Source organism: Sorex araneus, chromosome 3 (genome assembly GCF_027595985.1).
Source record: "Sorex araneus isolate mSorAra2 chromosome 3, mSorAra2.pri, whole genome shotgun sequence".
NCBI lineage: Eukaryota > Metazoa > Chordata > Mammalia > Eulipotyphla > Soricidae > Sorex > Sorex araneus.
This window is the reverse complement of record NC_073304.1, coordinates 47,161,496-47,182,065: the sequence shown is the minus strand read 5'-3', so window position 1 is coordinate 47,182,065 and position 20,570 is coordinate 47,161,496. Positions and strand designations below refer to the sequence as shown.

General features: G+C 35.6%; 1 protein-coding gene across 1 annotated transcript in view; it reads left to right on the top strand.

The window, feature by feature from the left end:
• The window catches only part of GPR137C (G protein-coupled receptor 137C), a 69,756-nt gene that overhangs the window by 31,371 nt on the left and 17,815 nt on the right, over window positions 1-20,570 (top strand). The window contains exons 2-3 of the mRNA XM_004602011.2: window positions 7,516-7,559; window positions 9,720-9,948. Of these exons, the coding sequence (XP_004602068.2) occupies window positions 7,516-7,559; window positions 9,720-9,948 (273 nt within the window). The remainder of the gene's footprint in view (window positions 1-7,515; window positions 7,560-9,719; window positions 9,949-20,570) is intronic.

The window sequence follows — 20,570 nt, the reverse complement described above, 5'->3', positions numbered from 1 at the left end:
GTCCAGCAGTCATCTCCAAGGAGCCTTACTATATTAAGAAAAAAGAAATTTAATCCACTGCCAAATTCTCTTATCCATTCTCTACGTCAAAATATCTGTCTGGTCCACTCTCCTCCACCTATATGCTCATCTGTTTTGTTTCTTTTTTTTCTATATTTTTCCCTTGATACCATAGTGTTAAGTTAGGGACTATAAAAGATCTTCACTGTATCACTGTCATCTCGTTGCTCATCGATTTTCTTGGGCGGGCACCAGTAACGCCTCCATTGTGAGACTTGTTACTGTTTTGGGCATATTGAATGGGCCACGGGAAGCTTGCCAGGCTCTGCTGTGTGGGCAAGATACTCTTGGTAGCTTGCTGGGCTCTACGAGAGGGGTGGAGGAATCAAACCCGGGTCAGCTGCTTGCAAGGCAAATGCCCTACCCGCTGGGCTATCGCTCCAACCCATAAAATATCTTAAAATTTTAAATTGAAAGATCATAAATTGCAAAACCATTCATGATTGAGTTTCAGTAATACAGTGTTCCAACATTGATCCCTTCACCAATGAAACTTTATTTCACCAAAGTTCCCAAGTTTTCCTCCTACCCCACAACCGGCTTCCATGCCAGGCACTGTTTCCTTTTTCCTTTTTCCTTTTAGGCACTGTGGTTTACAATACTGTTATTGATAAGGTATCATGCATACTACTTTACCTCCTTTCAGCACCCAGTCCTCATCCAGAGTGACCGCTTTCCTCTATCCATGTCGTAGTGTCGTAGTGGTCCCTTCCAAGACCTACTCTCCTCCCCGACACAGTGGCAATCTTTCTACAAGAATTAGTGCTCCTGCTCTTTTTTTTAATTGCCTTTGAGGGGGTGAGGAAGAAAATGAGAAATGGAAGTAATGGATGAAAGCTGTCAGGGCCTCAGGTATACTAATGATGTAGGAGACTGATGCAGCTATATATCCAAAGCACGGGCTCAACAAAACTGAAAACATGTTACCTAAACTACAACCACTGAACTTAGAAATATGCTTACCAAGGTGGCCGATGGGGAAGGAGAAAGAGGAAGTATGGGAATACTGAAGGAGGGAAGTTGACACTGGTGGTGGGATTGGTATTGGAGTATTGTATTCTTTTTTTTTTTTTTTTTTTTTTTTGCTTTTTGGGTCACACCCAGCGATGCTCAGGGGTTACTCCTGGCTTTGCACTCAGGAATTACTCCTGGCAGTGCTTGGGGGACCATATGGGATGCCGGGGATCGAACCTGGGTCGGCCGCGTGCAAGGCAAACGCCCTACCCGCTGTGCTATTGCTCCGGCCCCTGGAGTATTGTATTCTTAAAACTCATCTGTCAATAACTCCGTAGATCATGACTCTTTAATTAATTTTTTTTAAATTTTTTAAACTAAGAATCAGTTTCACCCCCTGACTTTAAAATCCTTTGTCAGTGAAGCCCTTATTCTGTCAGTTTTTGAGATTCAAGCATACTTTAGTGGACTTGTTCAAATTCAAAAGATTTCTAACTAGAATTCTTTGTGCTATTCTATTACATTTTTCATACTGTCATCTAAGAAGTCATTCAAACATAAAATCACAATATGGACTGTGTGACAGTTAAAACCTAACTCTCCAGCATGTTTACACAAGTCTTCATAATCGGACAACTGCATGTCCCTCTAGCTTCAGTTTGTGGTGTATTACTTTTTACTCACCCATCTGACACCAACTTACTTTAACCTCACTTCATTGTTTATGTGTTCAAACCCTTTTTTGAAGTCCTACTATTAACCACCCATTATGCTAAGCACTGGAGCTATAAATCTGAGTAAGTTGTGGTTTCTTTCAAGAGGAAAATGCATATATAACTAAATATCTCATAGTATGATACAAAGATACAGGCATTTTGCTCTTTTCAAGACACTTAATAATATAAAAAAAAACAGACACTTGAATAAAGTTTTAAAGGATGTATTGAAATTTCCTATACGAACATGATAACATGTTTAAGAAAAAATAAATATATAAAGACAGGGAGATGGTGAAATTGAGCCCCTGATTTGAAAAGTTGTTAATAATTCATAATGACCAGACTTTAAGATTAAAGATAAAACTGGAATTATGGGAAGATGGGCCTGGAGGATTAAAAAAATTTTTTTATGTATCAAAGGAGTAGGGATTTTTTCCTGGAATAGTGTGATCAAGTTTACATATTAAAAAGAAATTGCTCCATAATAATTATTTAGGCAAGAATTTATAGTTGCTATAATAGATGGAATGTTTGAAGAGAAAACAGTAGTGACATTCACATTGGCATAGTAGCTCTACACCTATAAAATAACAACTTTAATACGATTGTAAACTGATACATAAATCACTCTGTCACTGTCATCCCGTTGCTCATCGTTGCTCATCGATTTGTTCGAGTGGGTACCAGTAACGTCTCTCATTGAGAGACCTATTGTTAGTATTTTTGGCATATCCAGTATGCACGGGTATCTTGCCAGACTCTGCCGGGAGGGCTCGATACTCTAGGTAGCTTGCTGGGCTCTCCGAGAGGGGCAGAGGAATCGAACTCAGGTCGGCCGTGTGAAAGGCGAAAGCCCAACCGCTGTGCTATCACTCCAGCGAGATATGTAAATAATTTTTTTTTTTTTTGCTTTTTGGGTCACACCTGGCGATGCACAGGGGTTACTCCTGGCTCTGCACTCAGGAATTACCCCTGGCGGTGCTCAGGGACCATATGGGATGCTGGGAATCGAACCCGGGTAGGCCGCGTGCAAGGCAAATGCCCTACCCGCTGTGCTGTCGCTCCAGCCCCACGTAATTAAAATTTTTAATTTAAAAATCAGGGCTGGAGAGATAGTACAGGGGCAAGTCATTTGATTCAGGTTTAATTCCTGGAACTACATTTGAGCCCTAAGACTCTACCAGGAGTAATCCCTGAGCACACAGCCAGGAATAAGCCCTGAGCACAGTTTAGTGTACTCCCCTCCAAAAAGCCCTATATTTATATAGACTCCAAATAGCTTTGCATGTTTCTTTTTTGTTTGTTTGTCTGGGGGCCACACCTGGAGATGCTCAAGGGTAACTCCTCGCTCTGCACTCAGTACTTAAGCCTGGCAGTGCTTGAAGTAATTCATGACACCAGAGTAACTCGGGTGCTCAGAGTAATATGTGATACTGGGAATCAAACTCATGTTAGATGCATGCAAGGCAAGCTCCATAGCCCTGTACTAATGCTCTGGTACCAATTTTACGTGATTCTTATTACAGCAGGCAAACTAGTAACTTAAAAGAAATTCTGATCCATACCACAATATAGTTGAACCTTGTAGACATGTTAAGCAAAATAAGCTTGTCAAAAATGTGCTCACATATGGTATGACTGCCCAAATGTGAGGTAGATCGAATAGTCATATTTAAGAGAGAAAGTAGTATGGTGATTACCAGGAACTGGAGGAGGGAAAAACTGGGACTTTTTGTTCAGTGGGTTAGAACTCCAGTTTGGGAAGATGTAAAGTTGGGGAGGAAAAGGATGGTGATGTGTAAAAAACTAAGGCTTGCTGAGGGGCATGTGCACTCGCAGGCTCTCCGGGCAGCTGTGTCTCACCGCCCGCGTTCGGTGCTCTGGAACCTCTGTGTATGGACTGGATCGGGACAGCCGTTGGCCAAGGATAGGCGAAGGAAGAACGAGGACCAAGCTGGTTGCTGATTAGTTCCGTTTATTCAATCTTCCATCTTTCTCATCTCCCACACTCCCAACTCCAGCCTCTCTCTTCTCTCCTCTCTCCTACTTGTCTCTCCCACCTTGCCCTCTAGGCTACACCCAGCCAGGTAGCAAAATCAACATAAGAAAGCCCTTCCTGAGGGCAGGGCATTCCAAAGCCCTTCCTGATTCTTAAGGTTTTTTTTTTCTTTCCTTAGTCCAAACACTCATTAACATCTTAATACTAGTTATTTTTGTATGGATTTAGCAAGAGATAAATTGAGGCTTGCAAGGCAGCTCTCCTGGCAACATCTTAAACAGGCTCAGACTACAGCACTCAGGCCAGATTAATCACTCCTAACCCTAGCAGGGTCCAAATCTAGTTATCACTGTTTGGATCATGACAACATTTGTCCATGATCAAGCTCTTAACTTATAGTTAAGCATTAGGCACTTTGGCCAGGCCCATCTCAATGCAAGGGTAGCACACAACTCATCTCGTCCCTCATCGGGATCCTGCTTTTGGGGGTGCTAGGAAGTAAGGGCAGCTGAGGCTTAGGTCAGAGAACAGATGCCCAGGAGGAAAATATCATGTAGAGTCAAATGACTTCCAGGTTACAAAAGCATAGCATTTGCTAAGTCTTCCTGTGTCCATACAAAAAGGACGCTCTGAATAAACTATGCAAAGGACTCAAGAAGAAGAGAAAAACAATATTCACAAGTCAACAGAACACTAATAAAGAAGCTACAAATAAACAAAGAGGAATGGGAGCACTGTAACGGGAGTAACCCAGTAAACCTAAACTACCTGAGGCTATGTAATCCTACAGTGATGGTTGCACAGCAGTGCTAAGGTACTTAATAAAACTGAACAATACATTAAAATGGTTGCATAGTAAATTTTACTGTATGTGTTTTATTACAATTTAAAAATGACTATGTTCACAGAGATGAGAATAAAAAACTCAAATGAGCAATTATCTTTCACATTATTAAAAAAGCAGATGGTTTATCTCTTTCTTCCATGCACTGAATTACTTGAAAGTAAAAACAGTTTATGAATCTATGAATGAATCTATGGAAACTTTTAAAGTGTTTTCTTAGTGAATGTTTGAATGAAATGAGCAAATTATCAAGTACTTAAATTATTTCTTTCTGATTTTTTTACTCATTTCCAAGCCCCTGAAGTTTGCACCCTTTTTTTTTATTTTATTGATTCACTGTGAGATAGTTACAAGCTTTCATGTTTGGGTTACAATCTCACAATGATCAAACACCCATCCCTCCACCAACGAACATTCCCCACCACCAATATCCCCTTTCCCACCCTCCCCCTGCCTCCATGGCAGACAATATTCCCCATACTCTCTCTCTACTTTTGGGCATCATGACTTGCAACACAGACACTGAGGGGTCATCATGTTTGGTCCATTACCTTACTTTTAGCATGCATCTCCTATCCCGACTGATTCTTCCAGCCATCATTTTCTTAGTGATCCCTTCTCTATTCCATATGCCTTCTCCCCGCTGCTCATGAAGCAGGCTTCCAGCTGTGGGGCAATCCCCCTGGCCCTTATATCTACCTTCCTTGGGTGTCAGCTTCATGTGATGTTATTCTATATTCCACAAGTGAGTGCAGTCCTTCTATGTCTGTCCCTCTGTTTGTGACTCATTTCACTTAGCATGATATTCTCCAGGTCTATCCATTTATAAGCAAATTTCATGACTTCATCTCTCCTAACAGCTGCATAGTATTCCATTATGTAGCCAAAGTTTCTTTCACCAGTCATCTGTTCTAGGGCACTCAGGTTGTTTCCAGATTTTGGCTATTGTGAACAGTGCTGCAATGAACATATAGGTACAGATGTCATTTCTACTGTGCTTTTTCGCATCCTCAGGCTATATTCCCAGAAGTGGTATTACGGGGTCATATGGAAGCTCAATTTCTAGTTTATGAAGGACTGTCCATATTGTTTTCCAGAAAGGCTGGACCAGTCGACATTCCCCCCAACAGTGAAGGAGCGTCCCTTTTTCCCCACATCCACGCCAGCACTGGTTGCTTTTGTTCTTTTGAATGTGTGCCAGTCTCTGTGGTGTGAGATGATATCTCATTGTTGTTTTGATTTGCATCTCCCTGATGACTAGCAATATGGAGCATTTTTTCTTGTGCTTTTTGGCCATTTGTATTTCTTTTTTGAGGAAACTTCTGTTCATTTCTTCTCCCCATTTTTTGATGGGGTTAGAGTTTTTTTCTTATACAATTCTACTAGTGTCTTGTATATCATAGATATTAATCCCTTATCAGGTGGGTATTGGGTAAATATACTTTCCCATTCTGCGGGCTCTGGCTCTTTCTGTATTTTGGTCAGGGTTTCTTTTGAAGCGCAGAAGCTTCTTAGTTTGATGTAGTCCCATTTGTTTATATTTGCTTTCACTTGCATGGTCAGTGCCGTTTCATCTTTAAAGATACTTTTAGCTTCAATGTTACAGAGAGTTCTACCTACATTTTCCTCTATGTACCTTATAGATTCATGTCTGATATTGAAGTCTTTAATACACTTTGATCTGACTTTTGTGCCTGGAATTAGACAGAGGTCAGAGTTCATTTTTTTGCAGGTAGCTATCCAGTTTTCCCAGCACCACTTGTTGAAGAGGCTTTCTTGTTCCACTTCACATTTCTTGCTCCTTTGTCAAAGATTAAGTGGCCATATATTTGGGGTCTGTGACAGTATATTCAATTCTGTTCCATTGGTCTACAGGTCTGTTTCTAGCCCAATACCATGCTGTTTTAATTACTACTGCTTTGTAGTAGAGTTTGAAGTTGGGGAAGGTGATGCCACCCATCTTCTTTTTCCCAAGGACTGCTTTAGCTATTCGTGGGGATTATTGTTCCATATGAATTTCAGGAGTGTTTTGTCTATTTTTTTGAAAAATGTCAAGGGTATCCTGATAGGGACTGCATTAAATTTGTATAGTGCTTTGGGCATTATTGCCATTTTGATCATGTTACTTCTCCCTATTCATGAGCAGGGGATGTGTCTCCATTTCCTAGTGTCCTCTTTTATTTTTTGAAGTAGTGTTTTGTAATTTTCCTTGTATAGGTTAGGTTGATTCCAAAGTACTTGATTTTCTGAGGTACTATTGTGAACGGGATTGTATTTTTAATGTCCCTTTCTTCTCTTTCATTATTTGTATATAGGAAAGCCATGGACTTTTGTACACCCTATTCATTTTTACCCCCAGTTTTTATTTAGGCACTGTTATTTGAAATAGTGTTAATAATAGAGATTCAGGCATGCCATATTCCAACTCCAAACTCACCTCATTATCAGTTTCCCTCTAGCAGTGACTCAAGTGTACCCAATTTCTTAATGTAGTGTGTGTATGAATCTTATGATTATGCTCTCTACTTCTAGTCTGTAATTCCTCTATAGTAGTTTGTACATTGATGCCAGATTAAATTCAGTGTTTTGAAATATTTACCAAAAAATATTTTAAATCTTCATATTATTTATGTAGAAGACTTTGTAATTCTAACTTTGCTCTCAGAATCTACCATATTTCAAATTCTTCTTACCTGCTTAACTTTAACAGAATTAATTGTGTTAAAAGTTTAGAAGGTAGTAATTTAAATTTATGACTACAACAAAGAAACTTATCTATTAAGCTTTGGAAACCTATCTGGTTTTTGCCTTATGGTAATAAGATTAATATTTAAACTTTTTTGCTGGCTATTTATCATTCTACTACTGAAATACAAAGTGAGAACAAATTTTAAAATGTTATATTACATGGTTTCAAATCATTTTTATTCTCTTTATAGGTTATATGTAAAGTCAGATGTGCCACTGAGCTTGACAAGCACAGGTAAGTGTTATAAATAGCAAGTCTCAATTTTTTTACAATAGTCTTCTCAAGGTAGAAGAATATAGTATTAGAGTGTTTCTTCAAAGATTACAGAAAATCAAAAAGTTAGATTAGTTCCAAAGAAAGTGAATTGAATAATCCACATTTGCTCTTTAGTACCTCTCTATTTTTCCTCCCCTGTGCCCCTCCAGATGTGACTTCATAGAGTCTACAAATGCTAAATTTATATTATGTTCCAAGAATATATTATTAGCTTATGAAATAAACAATGTTTAAGTACTGACTGACCTGCCAAATGAAATTGCTAAGCTGGAGAATCATGAGATTTGGTTTTCAGATCAATTATCTCTCTAATTCACCAAGAGCTCATTTAAACCTTTCTATGCTTTGGTTTCCTAGCCTATTATAATCCACTCAGATATAGAAACAATTTCAAGGTCCATTTGGGTTTCAAACTATGTAACTCTTTTTATTAATCTGAGACTACTAAAATTCAACTTTTTCAACTGAAATGTTTATACTTAAACACAGTTTTCTTTTATACATTTTTTTGCCCATTGCCTACAGTTTGCCCGTGCAAATTATTTTTATTTTTTTAATTTTTATTTTTATATATATTTTTTTTTGCTTTTTGGGTCACACCTGGCGATGCACAAGGGTTACTCCTGGCTCTGCACTCAGGAATCACCCCTGGCGGTGCTCAGGGGACTATATGGGATGCTGGGAATCGAACCGGGGTCGGCCGCGTGCAAGGCAAATGCCCTACCTGCTGTGCTATCGCTCCAGCCCCGCAAATTATTTTTAAAGGCAGACAGTATTTTATGTTTCCCCTATTAAAAGTGACTCCAAATGGAAGAGGATATCAAGTGAATACCCTGGATTCTATAAATTTAGAGTATAAATGCATTTTGCTTTTAAATGGATCCCATTACACCTATTTGATAGAGATAGCTATTTGATATAGAATAGTTTTTATAAGGTGAAATAGTTTTGCTTAGATGGAAGTAGAATTTTTGGAGTTGTTCTATATATACATATATATAGTAAATATGCAATTTTATGAGAAGATAAACTGTCGATGAGTACCTGAAACTCTACAGATATTGTCCCTGTGTTCTTCTTTAGTCAGACTTGAAAGTCAGTTTGCTGTTGATTGCAGAAGTTCTTAATATTTAACACTGTTCAAACTTGTTTTCACTACTTCTTAAAATTAGTATTAGCAATCAACTATTATTCAGATATGTTAATTTTCTAATATTTTTGTTTGTTTGTTTGGGGGCCAAACCCAGTGATGCTCAGGGCTTCCTTCTGGCACTGTATTCAAAAATCCCTCCTGGTAGTGCTCAGGAACCATACCAGGTGCTGAATATTGACCCTTAAGTGACCACATGCAAGAACCTTATGCTCTATACTATCTCTTCAGCACCATAATTTTCTAGTAAATATTTGAAATGCAATAACTCTTAGACTGAAAATGTCAATGAAAGTATGCTTCAATTATAGAAATGAAAACTTTTGTATTACATATATAATGCTAAAGTAGTACTGGGTGATATAGATCGCTGAAATGAACAAGTTCATGTTTTACATGCAAGAGTACTAACTGGCCTCCCAAGCAAGACCAGAATCAGTCCCTAAACAGTACTAGCTGTGGCTCAAACCTTCACAAACACACACACACACACACACACACACACACACAACACAAACACCTTAAGAGTCATATGCTTTTCCAAGTAAAAGTAACTGAGTCATGGTCCTCATGAGATTATTTTTTAATTAATGCTTTAAAGTAGAATATCTTTTAAAAGTGGTTAAAATGGGGCTGGAGCAATAGCACAGCGGGTAGGGTGTCTGCCTTGCACGCGGCCGACCCGGGTTCGATTCCCAGCATCCCATATGGTCCCCTGAGCACCACCAGGGGTAACTCCTGAGTGCAGAGCCAGGAGTAACCCCTGTGCATTGCCGGGTGTGACCCAAAAACCAAAAAAAAAAAAAGTGGTTAAGATATTAATTTCATAATAGCATAAATACCAAGTTTCCATTTAATGAAATTTAAAATACTTTAGAAAGCATTATTTTCCCTAAAGTAACATTAGTTCAGAATTAAATTTAATTCTTTATTTTATAAATATCTAATAAACTCATTTTTTCTTTCAGAATTCTTCTGCATTTGGGCTTTATATTGGCCAGCCTCCTCTTTTTAGTGGTGAACTTGACTTGTGCAATGCTAGTCCATGGAGATGTCCCAGAAAACCAGTTGAAATGGACTGTGTTTGTTCGTGCATTAATTAATGATAGCCTATTTATTCTTTGTGCCATCTCTCTAGTTAGTTACATATGCAAAATAACAAAAATGTCATCAGCAAATGTCTACCTCGAATCAAAGGTAGGTTTATTTCTTAAATTTACACTTGAAAATCTAAGTTCAATTCTTTATCATTTGGACTATATTTTAGTTAGAAGTTTGTATTTTTGAAAGTATTCTGAATATTGCATATGTTTCTGACCATGAATTAATTACTAGAAATTTGAAAAGTGTTCAAATCCTGGCTATACTAAATGATTTTCTTTAAATAAGTTATACTAAGCATATTGTATTTTCTTTGACTTTATAGCTTCTGAATTGGAGGCTGATTAAATGAAATGGACTGGAATTTACATAACATATCCAATAGTTTAATAATATAAAGGCACACAACTTCAGATTTCATCTGAGAGGGGTAGCAATTTTGTCATTATATAAGATTTGACCTACATTCATTTGGCCATTCATTTGATAAAATGACATTTGAATAAGGGGTTTAGAAGATGTTGCCTTATACCACAATATAAAGTCATTGTGATATTTTAAAGTCATGTAATTAAATTTATAAATGCCTTATTTTTCTCTTTCATTATACTTCGCTTCAGTAAGCAGGAACCAAATGGTATCTCATTGGTAGAAACCGTGGAAATATCTGGTGTTCTTGATTGACAGTGATTTAAGCACTGTGGTTGAGCAGATCATCAGAGTGTGTATACAGCATAGGAGAAGGGGAGTAGAAGTGTGTGGATATTGTGGTGTGGGCTTATTCCCTTGAGCTGCTCTGTCTTGGATTCATTCTCAATTTACTGACATGTATAAATTATAAGAGAATAAATGAAGGAAATAAGCAAGATAAAGCCCTAAAAAGCTATTTGAAATATTTTTAGTCTTCTGGATTGTTTCCTTAATATAGTCCTAATAAATAGACACTATAAATTTAGGATAGTAATTGCATCCTTTAAATTTATTTTAACTTCACATTTTAAACAGTAAAATACAGAATAAATACATGTAGGGAGCAATGAAGGCTTTCAAATCTATTAATCATACTTTGACATTTTTTTCTTTTATTATAAAATGTTAGTTCCCCAAATTTAAATATTTTAGCCAATTCTAACTTTAGTTCAAGTGTTAATAATAATACTCATCAGAGCACCACCCAGTAGCCATCATGGCCCTCCCAGACACATCCCAATCTACCAAACACTGATAGAAGTGGCCCCTATTTTTTACAAAAAATATTGTCACTTCTGTGGTAAATAGATACTTGGTGAAACAACAGCATCCTCACAAGTGTAATAAAATTGCCACAATATTCATACATCTTGCTCATCTAATATAAAGTATAATTAGAAATGACTGAATTTAAAGGCATCTTTTCTTGATACTTTACAACTTTTTAAGTTTGTTTCACTTTGAAATAGAGAACTCTGAGTATAGTAAAGTTGCCAGTCTGATAAGAAAAATTCATATAGGGCTATGTTTGCCTTGTACACAACCGACCTGGTTTCGATCCCTGGCATTCCATATGGTCCCCCATGGACCGCCGGGAGTAATTCCTGAGTGTAGAGCCAAGAGTAACCCCTGAGCATCGTTGGGTGTGATCCAAAAAGCAAAAAATAAACAAAATAAATTTTAAAAAATTTTTAAAGAAAAATTCATATAACTCCTCCAGAATTATTTCAAACATTTTCTATATGAAACAATGAAAATATTCATTGCTTATTCATTATAAACAACATCAAAATATACATATTCATAGTATTACTATTTTTTAAAAAGTCTTAAATTTAAAACCTGCATAGATTCAGAATTCCCCAAGAAAAAAAAGCCTCTAGAGGTAAATAAATATGAAATGATAGATTATTTGTGTTGTTTTACTACTATATAGTTCTTGATCTCTTTAATTAAATTCTTAAATAAACATAAAAATTCCTAAGTAAGTTTTTCAAGGAGTACATTTTATTGCTTTTGTGTTTTCCTTGTAAAATCACCAACCTCTTACGTCCTTTTACTTTTATCTAATATATAGTAGTGACCATATCCTTTATTCTGTCAACAAATGTATGATGAGAATTTGTCTCCTCTACATACAAACAGCACTGTATCTTATTACCCCTCAGTGCTTTTCTTCAAAACTCAGACTTTGGTCTGTTTTCTCCTTATTCTTCTATCCTTTCTACATATTCTTGAAAATAACATCCTTCATAATTGATCTCAATTATGTCTTACCTTTTTATGGAAGACATTCTGATTAGCACACAGGATGCTTCCTCTTTATATTTGTATATTTATTTTTTGTTCCCTTTCAGCGCATAAATTTTAAAAGCAGTTTATTAATCTTTCTTGTCTATCCCTCTTGGTCTAAAATAGTACTTGACATAATTATTGATAAGTAATCAATGATTATTTGTTGAATATATTCCATACATCTTTGCTTACATAGGTTTACCCTAGTAACCAAATGAGTTTTCACAATTAGGTTGTGTCCGTAGCAAATTAAACCAGTAAACATGCCCACAATCACAAAATTAAATCAGCATTCAAACTCAGATATAACCAGATGCCTCTGCTAGAAAAAAACCACTTAATGACCATGAATTGACTCTATTTGCCGATACATTGCCTTTTATAATTAGCCTTTTAGATGTACATTTTTAGTAGTAGTAATTTACATCTGAATATTTGTTGTTATGCATATTAATGAATTTTTCACTAATATATTCTTTTTTTTCTTTTTTTTGGGGGGGGTCACACCCGGTGATGCATAGGGGTTACTCCTGGCTCTACACTCAGGAATCACCCCTGGCATTGCTCAGGGGACCATGATGGGATGCTGGGAATCGAACCCAGGTCGGCTGCATGCAAGGCAAATGCCCTTCCCGATGTGCTATTGCTCCAGTCCCATTCACTAGTATATTCTTACTAGATATTATCCTCCAAAAGAATAAAACACCTTTATAAGGAAATCTCATTTTATCTGCTTCATTAGTATTTTATTTAATGGTTATTTTCATTGATGTATACTGTTAACATTTAAATTTAAATTTAATTAATATGCATATATATTTCCTTGTTAGGGATATCCTATACAGTGCTCTATAAGTGAAAATATTTCTTGATTTTTAGAGCAGAATCTAGATATTTATCTCATATACTTGGCCTCTGTGTTGCATATATTAAATTAGTTACTTTTTATAAGAACAGTCACTCATATGTCTTCTGTATATTTAGTTAAGAATTGAGGTTTAGATCTGTGGAATATAAAATAATAGAGTAGGAGACTAACACCCAAGAATAGTAGTATATAATACAAGGAGGTTTGCTCCATGGCTTGGAAGCTGGCCTCACATGCTGGGGGAAAGAAAGGCAGCCCGGATAGAGAAGGGAACACCAAGTAAAATGTGGTTGGAAATCCCACACGGGAAGGGAGATGCATGCTGAAAGTAGACTAGAGACTGAACACGATGGCCACTCAGTACCCCTATCGCAAACCACAACACCCAAAAGGAGAGAGAGAACAAAATGAAATACCCTGCCACAGAGGCGGGGTGGGGGGGGAATGGGATTGGAGGGTGGGAGGGATACTGGGTTCGTTGGTGGTCGAGAATGGACACTAGTGGAGGGATGGGTTCTCGAACATTGTATGAGGGAAACACAAGCACGAAGATGGGTAAATTTGTAACTGTACCCTCACGGTGACTCACTAATTTAAAAAAATTAATTAATTAAAAAAAAAACAAAAAAAGAATTGAGGTTTAGAGACTGGAGTTATAGCACAGCGAGTAGGGCATTTGCCTAGCACATGGCCAACCCAGGTTCGATTCCCAGCATCCCATATGGTCCCCCGAGCACTGCCAGGAGTAATTCCTGTGTACATGAACCAGGAGTAACCCCTGTGAATTGCCGTGTGTGACCCAAAAAGAAAAAAATATTGAGGTTTAGTGTAATATCCTTTTCAGGAACAATCATATTGCTATGAGTTTGTTCTCCTGTTTATTCTATAAATATAATAAATAATAAGTGTTTTTTCATATCAAAATGTCGTTAGGGTCAAAATGTTAGAAATCAGTCTTCTTGCAACTGCTTGCCAAAGGATTAACCAAGTTGATATTTTTAGAAAATGCAATAGAAATCTTACTTAGCATTTATTTTTGTATATGCCTTAATGAAAGAAGAAATTGCACAAGAGAAAAAGCATATATTTAGAGACAGAGATGTTGCTCCATAGTAAAGTTTATGCCTTGAGTGCATGAAGCTTTGGGTTCAATCCCCACTTAGACACACACCCACACACCCACACCCACACACACACGCACACACACACACACACACGCACATACGCACATACAGACAGAAAGAAAAATAAATTTAAAATATGGATTATTCAAAAGGAAATACAAATGTTCATCCTGAAATTGACTATATCCCATAAATTCATTCTTATTATTACACCTTTTAAAACTTATCTTGAATTTTTAAGGTTAAGTTTTTAAACTATTTTGTATTTTTGTTATTATATTATTAAAATGTTTGTTTGACATAAACTTGAAAGGAAATGTTTGGTTTCCTTGTTAAGCTCCAGAGTATAAACATACTTATTTCCTAAACTGAAAAGTTAACACTATATAATACAATGAAATAATTACACTGTAGATTCATATAGAGTCATCAGAGTCTTCTGATTTATATCAGAACTCTGTCACTCAAACCACTTCGTTTTTAAACCATAAATAAGTTTGTAAGCCTAGTATTATTTTCTCACCATATTATATAGCTTATATTACAGCTTATCATTAGAAAATCTAAGAAAATTTTTCTGTTTTGCAGAAGGTTGATAAATTTTCTTGGGTTGGTTTTATTTTCCTGTCTTATTTATCTCTCACTGACTCTACTGTATTTGAACCTCACTGTTGACAAATTCTATATCCCACTTTCCACCTTTTAGTAATAAATAAATTTCTCATGCTGTTAATAACTCTTTTTAAGACTGCATATGCCAAATTTTAACTATGGGCTTAATGGCAGGTTATTAGGTGGATTTCAAAAAGACTGCTAGTCTATTATATATAATTTTCATAATCAGTTTTGGTTTACTTTTTTTAATTTAAGAGTGAATTTAGAATACTAGTAATATAGCTATAATTGTCTAACCTAGTCTCAGTTTATAAAGCACTTCAGTATCTTTAATGTTAACTTTTTTCTTTTTAATCAGTTTTTTTTTCATTAACTACAACAGTGATGTAATTTTGTTCTCCTTTTCCAAATACAAACTTTGTTTTTTAAATATTGACAATTGGAATAGGTTATTTCTTCTCTTTTCTGTGTGTTTTACATATATGTTTCTTACTTTATGTTTCATGTTATTTTATCTTACATTTAGCTTATTATTATATAAACTAGTAAAGGAATTTAGAGCAATATGTTTTCTCAAATTTTGCCTTGGCAGCTTTCCATAATCTTATTATATTGTGGCAACATTCTTACTGAACAAAAACAAGAATATTTACTTCTTGGATTTCAGCCATATCTCAAATTTTGCATATTTACACATCAATATGAATCAGATACTATTTCTATCTATAGATCCTCGTTCAGCACTTTGGTGGAAAGTCCAAAATTCATACTTCTGCCCAGGTTCCCTAACTTTCATAAGAAGTTATCAACTTTACTCTCAGTTTGATTATCCATGTACAAAATGGCCTACGAAACATCACAGTACTTATGTACTTCAGGTTCTTGTCTTCAAAAATAAACTCTGGATTGTTAAATTCAAAAATTTAGGAAGGTAACTAAATACTAGAGATTTAATGTACAACAAACAGGATGACATCATATAGTTGTTGTTTTTTAAATAAAACTGGAAGAGAAAAATCTTAGTCACCAGAAAGATAACCTGAAGAATGTATAGTCTGTCCATTTCCCTACTATCCTGTTTTATCCTCTATCCAGTGTAGATGATTGCAACATTTGTACCAGGATTGCATTATGTATCTATCCAGTCTGTACCCTGGATATACTTTGGGATATGTTTATAAGTTTTTTCAGTCTTTTTTTTCCTGCTTTTTGGGTCACACCCAGCAATGCACAGGGGTTACTTTGGCTCTGCATTGGGAATTACTCCTGGCAGTGCTCAGGGACCATTTGGGATACTGGGAATCAAACCTAAGTGGGTCGCATGCAAGGCAAATGTCCTACCCACTTGCTATTGATCCAGCCCCTTTTCAGGGATTTTGATTTTTTCATTATGTTGGAAACATCTTAGAGAGACAAGTATATCAAAGTGAAAACTGGAAGCCTAGAATCAAAGATATATGGATGTGAATCTCATCTCCTTCTTTGGTACTATGTAACACTGAATAAATAATAGCATCTCTAAACTTTGCTCTTCTTGATCTGTAACATGGATTGATGGCACTCATAGTAATAAAGAATAGTCCCTACCATATAAAATTGTTATAAGGAATAAATGAAAATGCATAAAATGCTTAGTAAAGTGAATATAAAGGTCCTCGTATGTGGTAGGCAGTGAAAATCTAATAAGTTTTGAATACCTGAAATTGTTGGCAAGAGACCCATATAAATTTCTCTAAAAGAATTTAATTAATCTGACAATAGAATAAATATTATAAAACCATAGAATTTCTCATATCATTTCATTTGACTTGACATAATTTTACCATATTTATGCATATTCTACTCAGATTGTGCTAAGGGTTGAAATCTCTGATGAATTTTATTTCATGTACCATTTCTGGTCTTTCTTGGAAATTTATATTATTGGAAAGAATATAAAATATTATAGAAATACATAATGGGCTTTTTAACTGAGATATATTTTAGAAATCTTTATTTGCACAGGCATGATAAACAATGCTTTGTTGATAACATTTTATGTGTTACTAGCTTATATAAAATATTAAGAATTTTGGCTTTTTAATAAACTCCGGGATAACCAGTTGTTTTTATTTAATTGATGTGGTTGGTAGTATTGGTCTTTTTCTCCCAGGAGAACTTTTTATTCTTGTTTGCTTTTCTTTCACATGCATGATTTCTGTGGTAAACCTGAATTTATTATGAAAAGTAGAGTTCTTAATATTAAAATTCTGATAAAATTACTTTTTTTGATACTCCTTCTGATTTCAGAGAAAAGTAATATTTATAAAACTATAGAAGACATGTCATTTTTATTGGACAAAATAAAAGCTTAAAAAGATTTAAATTGATTGCAGATGCTTAGTCCCTGCAATGGCAACTTGGCAATCTCTTTATGAAAGACCACTCAAAGGGAGAGTAGAAATAAAGCTAAGAATTTAGGCTTACATCTTTGGTTACAGATGTATATATATAATATTTGAGTATTCATATTAGTTTATAACATTGTATAAGTTTTCTAGTATATACTTTTATACCTACGTATATGCATTGTTCTCACCACCATACATTTTACTCCTTTCACATGATTTAAACCCTCCCTTTACTCCTTCTGTTCTGGCAATCACTATGTGTTGTCAGAATCTTTATTTTTCTGATTTTATTCCACATGAGTGAAATCACATAATCCTCATTTTTTTGATTGTCTTGTCTAATTTAGCTTAATTCCCTCAAGGACCATCCATGTTGTCCAAAGTGCAGGATTTCACACATACACACACACACACATACACACACATACATACACACACAGCTGAGTAGTGTTCCATTGTGTGTATATATTATATCCTTTATGTGTGATGTATGAGTGGATAAACAGATTAATGAGAACTTTGTGTTTTCATGTTGTGGCTGCTATAAGTAGCACACCAGTGATCCAAGGTGTGCAAATGTCCTCTAAAAGTAGTGCTATGTATTCTTGGGATAAATTCACAGAAGTAGTATAACTGGATATATGTTTATATGTCTAAATAGGAGTGCAAAGGTAATCAGTGTGTGATACTTAAGATCAGCTTATCATGGGGAGAGGGGAGAAAAGGTCAGTTTATCTCAAGACCAACTAGTCATTCACAAATAATACATTCTCCTTTCCACGCACCCTTTCTCCCACTCTCCCCCTTCTCATCTCTTTCTCAGTGTGTCCCCTGCCCCAATTCTTAACAGTTTTACCTTCTGTGTGTGTATCTTCCTGCCCCATGTTCATAAAACCCTTGATGCATATTAAGTGTTATATTGTATTATGAGAGAACATCAGCATCTTGAGCAGTAGCGTTTAACTAAACTGCATTTAACTCATGCGCTCATTTCATCCTAAGGACTAAAGACCATACAAGTTCACAATTAATAAAACAGTCTAAAATACTATTAGTATCTCTTCAACTACCCTGACGTATGACTTGGCCAAAATGTAGGGAGAATGATAATGTAGAAATAAAGTCTGCATCTTCCTCTGCAATAAATGTGATTTCTACCTTTCCAATATTTCTGTTATAATTTCACTTGTTTTACAGGGATTTTCTTTATCTATACTGAGCTCAAATGCTTCTGCCTTTGATACTTTATTTACCTCACATCTTATTTTCTATTCTTTCGCTTAACTGGCCCACCACATACATACTTGTACTATTTTTTAAAGTCCCTTCTTACAACCCAGTGTTTATATTTCTTATCTACTTCTAAGCTCAAGTAGTTTTGTGTTTTGATTCTCGTTTTTTTGGAGAGCCACATCTGGCAGTGCTCAGGGGTTACTCTTGACTGTGCACTCAAGGATCAGTCTTGGTAGGACTTGGAACTATGTGGTCTGTCAGGAATCAAACCCAGGTCAGCCACATGCAAGTCAAGTGCCCTACTCACTCTCCTCTCTCTCTCCAACCACTCAGGTAGTTAGTTGTCTTTTTTTAATCCTGTAGTTATAGACTCTTCTGTTGTATTAACCAGCATTTCTGTTTTTCTGCATGACAAAAACTTTACTCAGTAAAAGCCCTTTTTACTACCAATCCATAATATTGGTAGAATCAAAAGAGACTTTGATCTAATTGTTTTGAGGTTTATATGGGGGGAAGGCTCCCAAGCAGTGCTGGGAGGCCACCAAGATCACCTGCACTGCTAGGGAGGCCTTGTGTTGCTTGGGATCTATTACAGGACCCTGAGCACACCCCCAGCTCTTTGCGCTACTGCCCCAGCCCTAGATCTGATTTCACTGTGCCTTAGACAACATAAAAACATTTTTAAACTCTTTAGGCCTTGTAATTATCCAAATAAATTTTTAATTTACTAATTGAGACTGATGTTTATTATTTTAATGCTTAGCTTGGCATTTCATTTCAAAATAGAAATCACATTGTGAGACACTTCAAAAAATGATGAACAGTGTTCGGTTTCTGATGGAGTAGCTTCTATTGGATCAGCTTTCCAAAGATAGCAATGATAAATTCTGGACCAAATAGGAAAATCACAGAAGGCACTGAAGAGCAACCACTTAGAAGAGAGGAATGACACTGAGTAAGTTTCCTGTTTTTTACAGCTTCTAGCCTGAGAGAAGTTCCCATCCATGAGTCGGTCAAAATTTGAAGATAGACCAGCTGTTTTTTTCTGCTTGAAGAACAAGAAGTCAGAATTCATAAAAAGTGAGAAATCTCAGGAAGAAGAGAGCCAGAGAGAAGTCCTAATAAATTCTGCCAGATTTTTCTCTGATATATGAACTAACATGTGCAGGACACACTCCAAGCAGCAGGAATATAGATAACTGAAATTCCAACTACTATTTAGACATGGAAGACAGTTTGGATTTTGAGTCATTTGCTATATTTTAAAAAAGAGAAAAAAAACAATGCTTTTTCAGAAGAATATAATAGAATACATACCTAATCATTGACAGTGTCCAACACACATCACAAAGTTACTAGATAAAGGAAGAAACAGGAAAAACATTCAAAAACAGAACAAAAAATTCAGAAGAGAATCAAGAGAGACAGTTTCTTTAGGATAACTTGATATTGGATATACTAGTTTTATTAGAAAACATTTCATAGTATGCTCAAATATAAAATAAATTATATCTGAATAAATAAAAAGAAAAACTCAAGAGACACAAAAACTTAAAATTTAATTCTACAGCCACAAGTGATCCCTAGGCACAAAGCGAGGAGTAAACCCTGAGCACAGCCAGGTGTGAAACAAAAGCCAATGAAAAATTTTTAAATTAATATAAATAAGTTTTGTAATAAAAATTAAAAAGTCACTAGTTGGGCCTAAGTGACTAAAAGTAAAATAGATTAACTTAAATAGAAATTTATGATATTAAAGAACTGAGAATATAAGGCTGAAAAATTATAAGGATTATAAATGAAGAGTCTCTAGACTGAATTATAAATAGAATCACCCACCCAAAATAGAGAAATTGATGTTGGAAAAGCATTTGAAGAATGATTTAAATTTTCCAGTGTTGTTAAAATAGATATAAATAAATAAAACCTAGGTTTATCACAAAGCATAAAGAAAAAATCTTGAAAGTGGCACGTATGTTAGGGAACATTGATTCAAATAATCACTCCTCATTAGAAATAATAGGACCCAGAAGATATGGAAACAATGTTTTAAATGCTAAAAAAAGTCAATTATTGTACCTATATATAGTAAAATTTACCTAGAGAACACCCAGAGAAATAAACAACAAAGAAAAACTTTTTCAGATAAAAGAAAATTGAAGAGGGGTTCATTACCTGCAGACCTGCACTGTAAGAAATGCTAAGAAAATTCTACAGACTGAA